The sequence below is a fragment of the Diadema setosum genome, chromosome 21, assembly GCF_964275005.1.
Source record: "Diadema setosum chromosome 21, eeDiaSeto1, whole genome shotgun sequence".
Lineage (NCBI taxonomy): Eukaryota > Metazoa > Echinodermata > Echinoidea > Diadematoida > Diadematidae > Diadema > Diadema setosum.
Window position 1 is genome coordinate 3327388 of NC_092705.1, and position 15265 is coordinate 3342652.

At 39.8% G+C, this 15265-nt stretch overlaps 1 protein-coding gene across 1 annotated transcript; it reads left to right on the forward strand.

The window, feature by feature from the left end:
- Nucleotides 1-766: 766 nt before the first annotated feature.
- Nucleotides 767-11012, forward strand: LOC140244807 (retinol dehydrogenase 13-like). Its single transcript, XM_072324420.1, has 6 exons — nt 767-872; nt 3813-3959; nt 5412-5603; nt 6956-7234; nt 8315-8516; nt 10913-11012. Exons 1-6 carry the CDS (start codon nt 833-835, stop codon nt 11010-11012), a joined length of 960 nt encoding a protein of 319 aa, XP_072180521.1. The 5' UTR covers nt 767-832.
- The last annotated feature ends 4253 nt before the right edge of the window (nt 11013-15265 follow it).

Consider the following 15265-nt stretch of genomic DNA (forward strand, 5'->3'; position numbering starts at 1 on the left):
GGTTTGGCACTTCGCTGAAACCAACAAGACACATAAAAGAACAAATATTTAGACATTCTTGTTATATTTTAACAAATCAAATGAAAATTATGAAAATTATTATGAAAATTTTTGTTTATTTCTACTACGTCAGTGTAAGGTTACTATAGAAACGCTATTGGTATGCGTACAACTCACCAGCTCAACTGAAAATGAGCATACTTGATGGCTGATGACCTGAGGTACATGAGAAATAGCATTACTGTAGCTAGAATCACTTCCTTTCCGAAATATTCCATTTTTATTATTAGAAATGTCGAAGTGACAATTACTCTAGCAAAATTGCAGTTCTTAAGAAGCCATTTTGATGACGTCATTTGAGCATGTTCCGATTAGATTTTTTCGGGTAAATTTCATGTGGGATATTGTCAGGATGTATACTTTTTAAAAAAGTTACAATTTGCTTGTTATACGATAGTTGCCAGTTGAGCCTTTTTTTAAGCCACTTTTTGGCCATCGTCTGCAGGCCTAAAAGAGGTTCAATGAAATCCTTCAGTGTACAGGGTTTGTTTATTTTACCCGCTCAACGCTAGCGGGCGGCAGCCATTTCCGTTTCACCATCCCACGAAACCAGCGGGTACGGGTCAAAGTCACTGGGGAAAATCTCTTTGGTACGGGTACGCATAAAATCGTGCACAATCTTTGGTATTTGGAACTTGACGATCACGATCGGACGAGCGATTCGTTCGGCGACTACAACGACTGCTGACCGCCACTTTCTTTTGTTGCAAGCTGCCTTTCTCTGTACCTGTTTCGATAATTCCCTGCTTTGTCTACTACTACCGTCTCCGTCATGTTTGAGTGCTGTCTGACCACCATAGCTGTCGTCGTCAGTGAGTAACGGCCAACAGTTGACTTGAAGTTTTTAGGATTACCGTGATGGTTATGAACCGATGTATTCGTGTGACGTGTGCGTGTGTGTGTGTACCGTACCAATGGTACGGCTGTGCGAGGAGCGGGACCTCGAAATTACTGTTGCCACTTTCGTGCCCGGATCGAGTCCACTAGTAGTGCACTAGTGCACTACTGTGTTCTGGGGCCTGCTGGGGAGAGTCGACAGTGGCGGATCCAGAGGGGGGCGCAAGCGGCGCACGCCCCCCCCCCCTTTATTTTCCGTTAAAAACAAAAGAAATAAAAAGAAAACAAAATGAAATGAAACCCGGAAGTGGCACCGGAAATACTAGTTGCGCCCCCCCATTTACAGAATTCCTGGATCCGCCCCTGGCCGAGTCCCAACTCCCAAACCCAATCCAGCATTCCATGGTTTATTGGCATTATCGTGAAATTTGTCACCAGTGACAAATTTCCACGGCAGGACAATTTCGCCTTTGACAGCTCGCGTATTCTGCGAGAGAGTGACTCGCACAATCGTAGTTGATCGCTGGAGGTCGCAGCGATCCACGACTGTTTCCCTGGTTCTTTTCGCTGTTTTGTCACATATCACTTCCGAACTAAATAAATCGTAATTAACCTGTTTATTTTCCATCAACCCCACTTTTCCCTTCTCTTCAAGACCACGTACTCTACCACTTTTAGAATGTTATCTTATCCAACATGAAAAAAATATAGATCACAACCCACGACTTATTTAGTGTAAATTTAAGGAGACTTGGTAAACTCTCTATATACTGATCGTGGAATTTGTCACCAGCCCGTGTTAACTGCAGCCAAAATCCCATAGGTGGTGACAAATTCCACAATCAGTATATAGAGAGTTTGCCGAGAGTTTCCTATATATACTGATCGTGGAATTTGTCACCACCTATGGGATTTTGGCTGCAGTTAACACGGGCTGGTGACAAATTCCACGATCAGTAATAGAGTTTCCTGTGAGAATTATTATTTATACATAGTATTACTAGTTAAAGTGTCTGAGCATTCATTGTCCCGCCAGGAGATAGTGTATCAATAGGTAAATGCGTGGTGGAAATCTGTCACCGCTTGCCTCTTGTGTGAGGAGAGCATCGCACGCACCGAACAAAAGCTTTCATTCAAAATCACGGAAGCGTGCAAGCGGTTTGATATTCGGGTACGTGTTAGAAGATGTCACCAGTGACAGAAAACACGATATGGCCGGTTTATTAACGTAATAGAGCTACTCGAGGCAACGCATAGCATGCATGGGCCCATGGGACAAATACATTCATAAGAATTGGTACAGCACCTAGCTCAGGCAAACCAGTCGATATCAATTGTAACGTTAGTGATATGCATGTTTGACGTGGTTATGTTTCAGTGGTCATTTATCTTGTCAGTGCAAATGAGCGATTTCATTCCTAAAGCCTTTAGTTGGCTTTACTGCCTGCCCTCAGTAACAAGACATATGGAATATTCATCAAATCATGTCCATTGATTGCCAGTATTAAAGTAGATAGTAGGTGAATGAAACCTGTGGCCAAGATCAACAGAGCCTCGAGATTAACACTGTTTTTAGTTCCATGTCACTTTATTACAGGGGCAGATCTAGCTTTTTATAAAGGAGGGGGTTGGGGGCGGTATGCGAGGGAGCGTAGCGACCGAGCCCGAGCGAGCGGAGCGAGCGAGGGGGGGAGGGTGTGCCCCCTCCCACAGTAGGGAGAATTTTTGAAAATCTGTGTGTGAAAATGGCGTTTTCTTGCATCTAAAACACCACTATTTTTGGTATAGAGGTCATTGCCATAAATAAAAAAAAAAAAAAATTACAAGTTAAAAAAAAAAGAAAGATAAGATAAAAAAAAAATGGTCCCGGATTTTTTTTTTTTTTTTTTTTTTTTTTTTTTTGGGGGGGGGGGGGGGGTTGCAACCCCCCCAACCCCCCCTCTAGATCCGCTTCTGTATTATCAGTCTGTTCGTCTGATTTGTACACGATAACGTGTCTAGGGAATGGAAGAACAGATTTTCACAAAACTTGCAGGATGTGTTCATGAGGAAAAGAAAAAAATTAAATGTTAGGGGTCATGAGGTCAAAGGTCAAAGTTGATAGGGGTCATAGCTAGTTTAATCTCCCAATAACTCGAGAACGGATGATCAGATTTTCACCAGATATGCAGGGTGTGTTTATAATGAAATAAAAAAGAGATAGTTCTGTTTGAGGGTTATGAGGTGACTGAGGTCAAAGGTCATGGGGTCATAAAGAACATAAGATAAGCTTATCATTTTTCCGAACATGCAGGGTGTGTTCATATTAAATGAAGTAAGAGAGGAACAATTAAATTTTGGGTCATGAGGTGAAAGGTCAAGAAACATAAAGAAACGTAAAGAATATGAAATAATCTTGGTCTCCCAGTTTACCAGCAATGGATGATCAAATTTTCACCAAATGTATTGTGTAGATGTCCCTGTACCTCTTTGTGTTGAAGAATCTGCCTATGAAATAGCGGCTGCTGGCAGTGCTGGATGGAGGTCTGCTCTCTCAAAGTACACCACCAGATCTTTACTTTGGGGATCTGAAAATCTTCTAAATGGCCAGGGCCCCATTGCATTAAACCAAGGTAACTTTACAATTAATGCATAATCACAGTAACTCTACAATTAATGGTAACTGCACCAAGCAACACTATTCCATATCCAAATGAAGCCAAAAAACTACCAATGGTTACCATTAGTTGCAAAGCTACAATTAAATACAGTACGTACAGTTACCATGATTTTGTGCAATGGGGCACAAAGAAATGTTACCTTGATAGTTAGACAGATAGGGGTATTTTTATGTTGTCTGCCAAGATGTGTTATTCATTGTTATAAATGGATAGGACTAATATCGGGTCTCGGCCACTGGGTTCTACTTCATGTAGGTCTTGTGGTCGTGGGATTGATGCTGAGGCGATGGCTCCAAGGAGGGCGCTGTTACAGCAAGGCACGACTCGACGGCAAGACGGTCATAATCACAGGCTGCAACACGGGAATCGGGAAGGAGAGTGCGAAGGACCTTGCACAGAGAGGTCAGCAGTGAGCCCTACTTTCAGATTAAAGGACAAGTTCACTTTCACAGACGTGTGGATTGAGTGAATGCAGCAATAGTAATAGAACGCATTAAATGAGAGTTTGAGGAAAATTGTACAATCTGTTCAACAGTTGTGAATTTTTTAAGCACTTGCTCAGTCACTGCTGGATGAGAAGACTACTACAGCTTGTGATGTCTCACGTTCAGAAAATTCAACATATTTTCACTTTTCTTGCATAATAGAAGAACGCTTGACTTTCAGAAGGCAGGAGAAATGATATCACCCTTAACATATGTCAGTGACATGTTGAGAAAATTTGCACTTTTTTCAAAAAATAGAATTTTGTGAAATTCTCTTTACATTTTCCATATAATCATTCTACGCATGTGACATCATACACCGTATTGATCTTCTCATGCAGCAGTGACTGCACAGACATTTTAAACATTCGTCACTGTTGAACGGATTGTCCGATTTTCCCCAAACTTTCACTGATCTGTTCTCCTAATATTGCTGCATTCATTCCATCCACACATGAAGGTGAACTTGTCCTTTAAAGACCAGGTAGCATGAGGATTCATGGCTGGCTCGATTCATTTGCTGCCCACCAGGGTACGTTTGAAAATCACAAATCACTGGTCAGCAAATATGTGCATCAAAGTATATACGCTCATCTGTAACAGTTCACTCCAGTGGAGATTGTTTTTGGCTGTGTGTGTATTTAAATAGGAATCACTGATAAGCTGTACTTGGTTCGTTACGGGTATCTAATCTTAGCTCTATAGGAGCTGGACTAGCCTTCCTGCCCCATGGATCCTCTTTCTACAGGGTCTTTAATATCTGGCATTCATATTATCTGAATGTTTTCTCAGGATTAATTAATCTACATTTTATTTTGTAGACTTTAGTGACTGAGCTGTGTAATTGTCTTAGGGGCTGGAGTCTTGTTTTATAGCTATTCTTATAGGCCAGTATTTGTAGAAATGTTCTTGAATAACTTTGTTGTAGGTGCCACTTGTAGTATACTCAAATTTTTCTGTGTACGCTGTTCATGTATGCAGGCCCTGTGTTATAGGCATGCCATTGATTGTGACTTTATTCTGTACTAGAATGTGCTGTTAGTCCTTTTGGTTACTGAGCTGAACATCAGTTGTAATTCTTTGTGATTGTATAACCATACAGACAAGTTCAGACCAGTAACATATCAAAGGATATTTTCTTGAAAGATTGTGAAGATTGGAATCCAGGAATTTTGCTTGGTAGATATGATTAAGTACACAGATGGATTTTGTTTTAATCTTTGTCACTAGTCAATACGTTAGATTGGTGTAGTAGTCTCTAGAAAGCCACAATTAGATCAAAATGTTGTATTTTAATTGTTTTACCATGACAATGCAAAGATTACAAGTTTGTTTTCTTCCTCGCCGCCCCTCCCCATATTTGCACCAGGTGCCCGAGTTATCATGGCTTGCCGTGACCTCAAGAAGGCAGAAGAAGCCCAGCTGTGGGTCATCAAAGAATCGGGGAACAAGGACGTGGTGGTCAAGAAGCTGGACCTGGCCTCCATGAAATCAATCCGGGAATTTGCTGAACAGATCTTGCGGGAGGAGAAGAACGTTGAGATCCTCCTCAATAACGCTGGTATGCACGATGGAATGACGGCATTTCCCCTGTTCTTCTCCTTCAATGAGTTCTTATGGTCGTTGTCTTCCTCTTTGATCCTAGATTTTCTGTAAGATCTCCATATTCGACCACTAAAGTAAACTTTGTCAATGATATTGCTCAGATATAATATAGCCCTATCCTCTCCCCCCCCCCCCCCCTCAATAGGATGGCTTAAGGGTCTTTAGGGTGGGGGTGAAGTCCTTAAATGAATTGATCACATGTTGTTGTTAGCATTTAAACCTTTCGGTCCCAGCAAGTTGAGATACTGTGTCAAATGCCATGGGATTTTTCTTTGCCAGTCAGCACTCGAAGCACTTCAAAAAGATTTAGTGAAATTCAACACTGTGTGCAAGTTAACTTTATTAAAGGACAAGTTCACCTTCATATACATGTGGACTGAGTGAATGTAACAATATTAGTAGAACACATAAGTGAAAATTTGGGGAAAATTGGACGATCCGTTCAAGAGGTATGAATTTTTAAAGTATCTGCGCAGTTACTGCTGGATGAGAAGACTACAACAGTGTATGCTGTCACATGCATACAATGATATAAGGAAAATAAAAAGAGAATTTCACAAAACTTTACTTTTTGAATAAAGTGCACATTTCTTCGGCTTATTACTGACGTACGTTAAGGGTAATATTATTCCCCCTGCTTTCTGAAAGAGAAGACGAGTATTCTTTTGTTATGTGAGAAAAGTGAAAATATGTTGATTTTTCTTTATTCTTTCTTTATATCGTACACATGTGACATCACAAGCTATAGTAGTCTTCTCATCCAGCCGTGACTGAGCAGAAACTTCAAGAATTCATAACTTTTGAACGGATTGTCCGATTTTCCTCAAACTCTCACTGATGTGTTATACTAATATTGCTGCATTCACTCAACCCACATGTCTATGAAGGTGAACTTGTCCTTTAAGTAGAACAAAATCACCTCTGTTGTTGTTGTAAACGATGCTGGTTGGCATTTCTGTTCTTAAGACCCCCATAAGTGTTCAGTACTAGAAAGCACAGAAATGAGGTTGTTGCATAATGCTTTTCAGGGAATAATTTTCCTTCTCGAAATTGAATAACAGTTTTTGTCGATGGACATACATTTTCAACAAAATGGTATACAAGTCTGTGTAATGAAACTGCTATGCAAATTACATTTTGTATAGCAGTCATACCAAAATGCATAGCAAATTGATATGCGATACCAGGAAAATTATTCCCTGCTTTTATTACGATTTCATGATATGCATTCACCATTATTTTGTATACGATCCCGTCCGATCTATTCTTCCAATCTGCTGTTCGGTGTCATGTCTACCCTGACCTCAGGCATCATGATGTGCCCACAGTGGCAGACGGAGGATGGATTCGAGATGCAGTTTGGGGTCAACCACCTGGGCCACTTCCTGCTGACCCTTCTCCTCCTGGACCTCCTCAAGGCCTCCGCCCCGTCCCGCATCATCAACGTGTCCTCCCTCGGCCACCAGTTCGGCAGGATGGACTTCGATGACATGATGATGACAAAGAACTACGAGGCGATGGCCGCCTACGGCCGGAGTAAGCTTGCCAACATCCTCTTCACGAGGGAGCTGGCAAGACGTCTTGATGGTAGGTCACTGGGTCTTAGCACGTAAAATTCTCAGCTTTCGTAACTCTCTGACTGGGCTTGGGATGAATTCAGAGATATTCAGATATTTCCCCCCCCCCCCTCCCCACAACTCATATCAAACAAAAGATGCAATGCAAGTCAAATATTAAGATAACTGAAGCTGTGTGCTCCCACATGTTATATACATTATTGGTATTGGAATCTTTGAATAAAAATGTTAAGACTAAACTGACTTGAAACACTAATGTAATGTTCATTTGTTGATCGTTAGTTTCTATATCTGTGGGGGGGGGGGATATGATCCTTTTGTGTGTAAGCAATATTTTTACAAAATGTTTTGCTTTTTTTTTAAACTCTATTTTTTAATCTAAATGACATGAATCTAAATCGTTTCATAGTTGTTATCTGGCAGATATTTTCACAGATTTCACACTACTCTGGCTAGAGTGTATTCTAAAAATTCCCAATGGAATCCCATTTTCTTTGCTTATTTTTCCACTATTCTAAAACTTGTGACAATATCTTCACGATATTCGATGCACATTTTGAAGGGGCTGAATCGTATACCTGAAGTGTTGTAGCTCCACTACAGGATACTATGCACACAGATGCTATGTGCACAGTAAAATCATGTAGTGTATGGCTGTCTTAAATTGGTTCTGAGTCTGGCAGTAGTTGGCTAACAGCTACTTTGTAACTGATGTTACTGGCAAAATCTGATGGACAATTTACAAGATTTTTGCAAGTCTGTTCACTCTTCAAAATTAAGTGTTGAATAAATTTATGTTTGAATTTCAGGGCAATCAGACAGTACATAGACTTTTATGCTGGAGTTTATGTCTAATCTATTTCTGTCTTTTTAAGTGAATTGGATGAACATGTGTGAGTAAGCAATTGTGTGGTGTGAATTCTAAAAATTTGCAAATATTTTTTTTAGAGGGACTCATTACAAAATATCCCATGAAGATAAAGACATTTACTGTAGTTGATTCAGAAATGTCAGTGTATTTTTATGTTGTATCCCTTAAATATTGTATGTATGGACTCTGCTTTCCCGGTGTTTCCCAATGCAATTAAAGGGACTGGGGTCACATCGTATGCCGTTCATCCCGGCGGAGTGGACACGGATCTGGCCCGCCACCTCGGCACCTACACAATATTCTTTAAGCCCTTGCATCCCATCGTACGGCTGTTTTCCAAGACCTCGGAGCAAGGGGCCCAGACCAGCATCTACTGCTGTGTGGATGAGAAGACTGCCGGGGAAACCGGCCTCTACTACAGGTGAGAGCCCACATTTGGGGCATTGGGTTTGAATGAAGGCTCTCTTTTAAAGGATACTGTACCATAGTGCCATGCCTGTTCCAGAGGGGTGTTAGAACACTCTCAAAGTATGCCACACTTTGCTGTACCCACACCAGAGGAGATCTCAAACGCTTGTAAAGTATACCATACTGTCTTTGTTTTGTTGCAACATGAAACTTCACAACTCCGTAACTTCCCTATTGTCTGCCAAATTTTTATGAAGTTTCTACAGTTTTGTCCTCCAATATATTTCTGGTCTGAAATTGGTGTTAAATTTTGATCTCAATACGAAACATTTACCTCCGAAATTAACAGCTGTCACCAATTTCAGATGAATGTTTAATACAGATGAGCTTCTACTCATAGGCTTTGACGAATATTTCTATTCGTTAAAGCCTACTCAAACTTGATGTGGTATAGCACTTTGAGATGGCAAGTCTACAGTCTGACAAATGAGAGAAAAGTTCTGTAGGCAAAGGAGCAAGCAAGGCTTGTAGCCAACACATGAAAGTAGCTGTTTTCATTATGCTTGTGATATATCCTGTTCTGGACAACGATATTGACAAAAAATGATAGTCTTGTTGACTTGAGATTGTCTTCCTCTGTTTTATGGAATTAGATATGATACAAATACTACAAAAAAGTTTGTTTTTACACCAGAATATGATTACAGTCAAACCTGTCTATAGTGGCCGCCCAAGGGAGACGGAAAAAGTGGCCGTTATATACAGGTGGCCGCTATAGACAGGTAATCCAACCTTGTGGGCATTGCTTACATGTACATGTATCATCGTTGTATCCTTTTTATGTACATGTGTGTGTGTACGTATGCACACACCGTGTGTTTCATGCATTAACCATGCCGGTGTATATGAAATTGTTAGTATGTGTACTGTCGTGAAGAAAGATTAACACTAGTGCATTATTATGACTGAATGAGGAATGAATGCAGCGGTGGTGATCATTGAACATTGCCCGCACGGCTACAAAGCAGAAAAACACGAATTATCGCCTCGGCTACGGCTCCATTGGGTTTTTGCCCGCTATAGACAGGTTAAAATCTACCGCGGGAAACAAAATTCGTGGCCGCTGGCCGTGTTAGACAGGTTGCCGCTATACAAAGGGTCTTTAACAGGGCTTTTCTCTCGGGGGATTTTTCAGTGGCCGCTATAGACAGGTGGTCGCTATGGACAGGTGGTCGCTATGGACAGGTGGCCGCTAAGGCAGGTTTGACTGTATAACATCTAAAAGCTTGCACACAGTTGTTTGATAAAGGTGGATACACTATAAATGCCTTTGTAGATAACCTACTGACATGTAAAGATCTTAATGAGAACTTGCTTCCCCAGTTATACGATTTTGAAATCAATTGTGTAGGTTCATCAGCTAGTTGGGGGGGGGGGGAGAGGATGGTGGGTTGGTTGACAGAATAGTATGCCAGAATAATTTTGACAATTTGCATTGTGTTTCTATCCAAGAGTATTAAATAGCTTATGATATCTTTCCAGTACCACAGCTTACCAGACATGATGATTGTCATAAAATCTGTTGTTACTGGTAGCTTTTGACCTGATTTTCTGTGCAGTAAAGTCTCCTATTTGTGAGTAGTCTTCTCATTAATCTTCTCCCTCTCCACTCTTCCATGGAAAGGCCTTGGAGTGGTTTAGAGTTACCTAACAAATAGACAACAGTTTGTGTTGACAAAAATGCATAAGGGTCATAGTGGTCAAAGACCAGGTTAAAATGCTAACAATTTACTATTCAATACTTTTTCTCCGTACCTTGAAAATTACTCAATGCGTAAACCTATAAAAGGGTCTAAAGTCATTTAAAATCCTCAAATGCCCAAATACATGGTCTCTCAGAAAATATAGTCATTCATCCAATTAAACCTATTTCAAGGAAAGTGAACATTCAACACTTTTGTGACAAACATATCATTTTGATATTTTGAATGACATTGATATTTTGAATAATTAAAATGACTCAAGTAACACATGATAGAATTTTGGTAGTGATCTGGGAATTTATAGGGAATTTTTGAAGGATTTTTTATATTTTGGCAGGTAGGGTCAATGAACTTGGGAGTTCAGGTTGCGCGGATTTGAGGTTTGCATGCGCACACTAAAGTGCGTGCTCTAGTTTCTGCTAAGACGAGGCGCGCCGCGCAGCTGGAAGTTTATGACGTAATAAACGGCTTCTGTATTGGGAAATTGGGCGACTTTCAACATGCATACATGGATGGAAATCACCGATCTCTATGGAAGAACAAGATCAGTGGTGGAAATGAGCTGCATGCTTGGCGGAGGTCTGCGCTCTCAGAGTGCTTCTCTAGTTGTATAATGCTACCTCTGTCTATGTTTGCTTTCTTTCAGTGACTGTGCCGTCAAGGTGCCTTCCAAAGCTGCTCAGAATGATGATGATGCCAGGAAGCTGTGGGATCTGAGTCTGAAACTTGTAGGCTTGGATGAGTAGAAGGAGTCAGAAGACAGCAAGAAGAAGAGGAAGTGATGGAGGAATAGTAGAAGGAGAAGTAATATTTTGATGAAGTAGAAATAGATGCGTATTGGAAGAGGAGGAGTTATAGGATTCAGAATGGTAGGAGGATGGGATCATGTGATTATGTCGAGACATTAAAATGAATTCGATGAAGATTTCACTTTTTTATATAGTATTTTTCTCTTCAAACACCTGCAGTATGGCAAATAGGATAATTTGTCCAAAGATGTATAACACTATTATGAAGTCAATCTCTTATATATCTCAGGGGACATTTCATATTTCCTATTCCCTGTATTAAAGGGAAAATCAAGAGCTTTAGGTGACACATGTATGATGTTCACAGGCGTAAAGTGAACTAAAGCAAGGTGGACGGGAATTTTTTGTTCGATCCTTCTTGTATTCAGTCATCATTACTATCAGCATCATCATTAATATTGCCATCATTTGAAACAAACATTTTATTGCTAGTTATTTAAAGAAGGTCACAGATACGTGTACATCACAGATTACTGGCATCTGCAAACTTCAGGTAGATTCCCGGGCTACCTGGCGTGTGGGAAAAGAGAAAGTAGAGAAGTTGAAGTTGAAAGGCAGACGTCATGTGATCACTTAGCCATCTCCAGGAAAAGGGGACCGCGATCTGTTCTCACTAAACCTGTTCAGATGGTCATGCAACACGTGCGTCCCACCACCACAAAATGTCCAAACCAAATCGTTGCCAACTCTGAGCGAGAGTATACTCGCATCTTAGCCAGAAAGTGTGCACATGTGCCATTCCAGATTAAAGTGCCTGTGATGGAGCGTATTCATCCCGTGTTTTGGTGTCTTCATAGGGAGATTTTGCAGTGGCGACCTGGACGTTAGATTGTGTACATGGTGTGTAAATTTTGGGAGTTGTCATGGTAATGAGCTGGAACTTCTACACCTCCTTGATTCTACAATCATAGTCGCCCAAATAGAGCTGTAGGAGAATCCCCAATACAGATGAGGGAGTGGGATGTCGTAAGCACCTTTGCTTTTGGGAAATTTGCTGCATCTCAACAGAGCTGCCATGTTATGCATTTGTGAAAGTGCTTGTAAGACATGACGGCCCAAGGAATAAGGTTGGTTGCTTCCCATATCATACAGTTCACTGGCGTGGCATTGCGAAGCTCCTTTGTTCTCAATAGTACAGTAGTAAAAAGCCTCACTGTCAGGTTCAGTGATGACCGATTGATATATTACTCATACTGTACCTAGCGGAGTGATGTCACATTCAGGGGAGTGTGATTTTTCTCATGCACGTAAGCACGGACCACAACCTTCCTTAATCGGCCCCGCCGAAGTCATATATTGTCTGTTGAGAATGAGAAGGGCGTTAAGTGGTCTTGAACACTATGGGTTCAGTGGCAACTTAACGCCCTTATCATTCTCAACCGACGAATTATGTTTGCATGGTATTAAAGTAATAGTAGTTGCAGTTTTGTTTGAGTCTTTTTTTCTTTTTCTTTTTTAACATGGCACTTACGTGCAGCACGTTAAGTTATTGGTAATAGAAAGGAAATATTGCACAGTACATCCACGTGTATATGCAGGAAAAGTACTCATCAAAGTGTTAAAGTTAAAGGGCTTGACTTTTTCAATAACTGAAATGGTATGTGATCTAAACAAGTAAAGTAAAGTAAACCCCAAACGGAAAGCAAACCAGCACATCCTTTTTGTCTTACCCTCCATTCTTAATTCTTGTATTGGTAAACTTTCAGCACTTCTGGTCTCTGAATAGTTGTGGTGTGTTTGTTTCTCGTCATATGAGCTATACATGACGTGACTTTAAAGGACAAGTTCACCTTCATTAACATTAAGGATTGAGAGAATGTAGCAATATTAGAAGAACACATCATTGAAAGTTTGAGGAAAATCGGACAATCCGTTCAAAAGTTACAAATTTTTGAAGTTTTTGTGCAGTCACCGCTGGATGAGAAGACTACTCAGTGCATGATGTCACATGCGTACAACAATATAAGGAAAATATAAAGAGAATTTCACAAAATTTCATCTTTTGAAAAAAGTACACATTCCCTTGACTGGTTACTGACATATGTTATGGGTAATATTATTCCCATTGCCTTTAGAAAGAGGCAAGTCAAGTGCTCTTTTGTTATGCGAAAAAAGTGAAAATATGTTGAATTTTCTTTACATTTTCTTTATACTTTTGTACTCTGTGACATCACAAGCCTTTGAAGTCTCCTCATCCAGCGGTTCCACCACAAAAATGTAAAAAATTCATAACTTTTGCATCGATTGTCCAATTTTCCTCAAACTTTCACTGATGTTTTCTTACTAATATTGCTGCATTCTCTCAATCCTTATGTTTATGAAGATGAACGTGTCCTTTAATGCAAACATTGCATCATTGTTCTTTTAGAAAAAAAAAAATTAGAGACATCATGTGAAACATGTAGGAATTTTAGACTTCGTGCTGAAGATGAATGACTACAAAATGAAAACGACCAGTCATGTTACCATGTAAACCCAGCAATATATTGTTGGAGAAGTACTGTGAAAACTTTTATTTTTGCGTTCAGATATTTTTGGCAGATGAAGAGGCCACAGACATTTTTGCCGGATGTTCTTTTCGCAATTTGACACCGAGGCTATCACAAGTGCACAAATGCCTGTCTGTTCGCAATACTTTGCGTCTTCTTAAAGGACAAGTTCACCTTCATGAACATAAGGATTGAGAGAATGCAGCAATATTAGTAGAACACATCAGTGAAAGTTTGAGGAAAATTGGACAATCGATGCAAAAGTTATGAATTTTTAACATTTTTGTGTTGGAACCGCTGGATGAGGAGACTACTAAGGCTCGTGATGTCATATGAGTACAACAGTATAAAGAAAATGTAAAGAAAATTCAACATATTTTCACTTTTTTCGCATAATAAAAGAGCACTTGACTGGCCTCTTTCTAAAGGCAATGGGAATAATATTACCCATAACCTATGTTAGTAACGAGTCAAGGGAATGTGTACTTTTTTCAAAATATGAAATTTTGTAAAATTCTCTTTATATTTTCCTTTATGCTGTTGTACGCATGTGACATCATACACTGCAGTAGTCTTCTCATCCAGCAGTGACTCCACAAAAACTTCAAAAATTCATAACTTTTGAACAGATTGTCCAATTTTCCTCAAACTTTCAATGATGTGTTTTACTAATATTGCTACATTCTCTCAATCCTTATGTTAATGAAGGTGAACTTGTCCTTTAAGTTTGTGGCCCAATAGTGCAACATTTGCGAAAATAACAGTTTTTGCAGTATTGCCCAAGAAGTGAAGTAAATCATATCAAGTCATGTGTGAAATTCCTTGATACCTACTGTTAAACATGATATATTGCCGGCATGAATTTTTCGCGAATTGGGAGGCGACGGGCTTTTTTGCGGCAGGTAATTTTCGCGAACTGCCACTGGCATTCAATGCTTATAGTGTAGACAAGAATATTCGCGTGCATTTCAAATTTGCGAAATTAAAATGCACGCAAACATTCCTCGTTTTTACAGTATTAGTGGCTCTCCACCTTGGTTAATGTGTTTGGTTTTTTTTTTTTTTGTTCCTTTTTTTCCTCTCGAAATAATGCTGTTGCTTGTTAAGCAGTCTGCCTGTTGGTGGCACTGTATGATATTGACACTATGGGTTTTTGTTTCTTTGTCTATGAGAGTCTTGTGGTTGTCTCATGACAACAGAGCAATTAATATTTAGAACTGTATTATGTCTATTGCATGAAATAAGTTGATTGTTATCTATATCATGTTTGTACTACAGTACATACTATGTTACAGCTTCTGTTCTTGAAAATCATGTAGAGCAATAGGGATTGAGGCAAGGCCAATTACATTTCCAAGATCTTTCGAGGTACATGTATATTAGAGGTCACTAAGCACCTACATCTAGTCTTTAGTTGAGACGCAAATTCGCAGTACTACACAGAAAAAATATATGTATATGTGCACTTATGTGGGATACATGTATTGAATCATATGTTTATGAAGTTATGTGTGTATGTCTTTATTATCTTTATGATTGTGCCTCTGTATCTAATTGATTAAATTGAATGATTTGTCAACAAGAGAAATGTTGTCAGTTGTGACTGCTGTAGGCTAGTTTACTTTTTTTGTCAGGGAAAGGAAAATAAATCTTAATTGAATGATACACGTACTGTGTACCCGAGGTGAGTTGTATCATGGA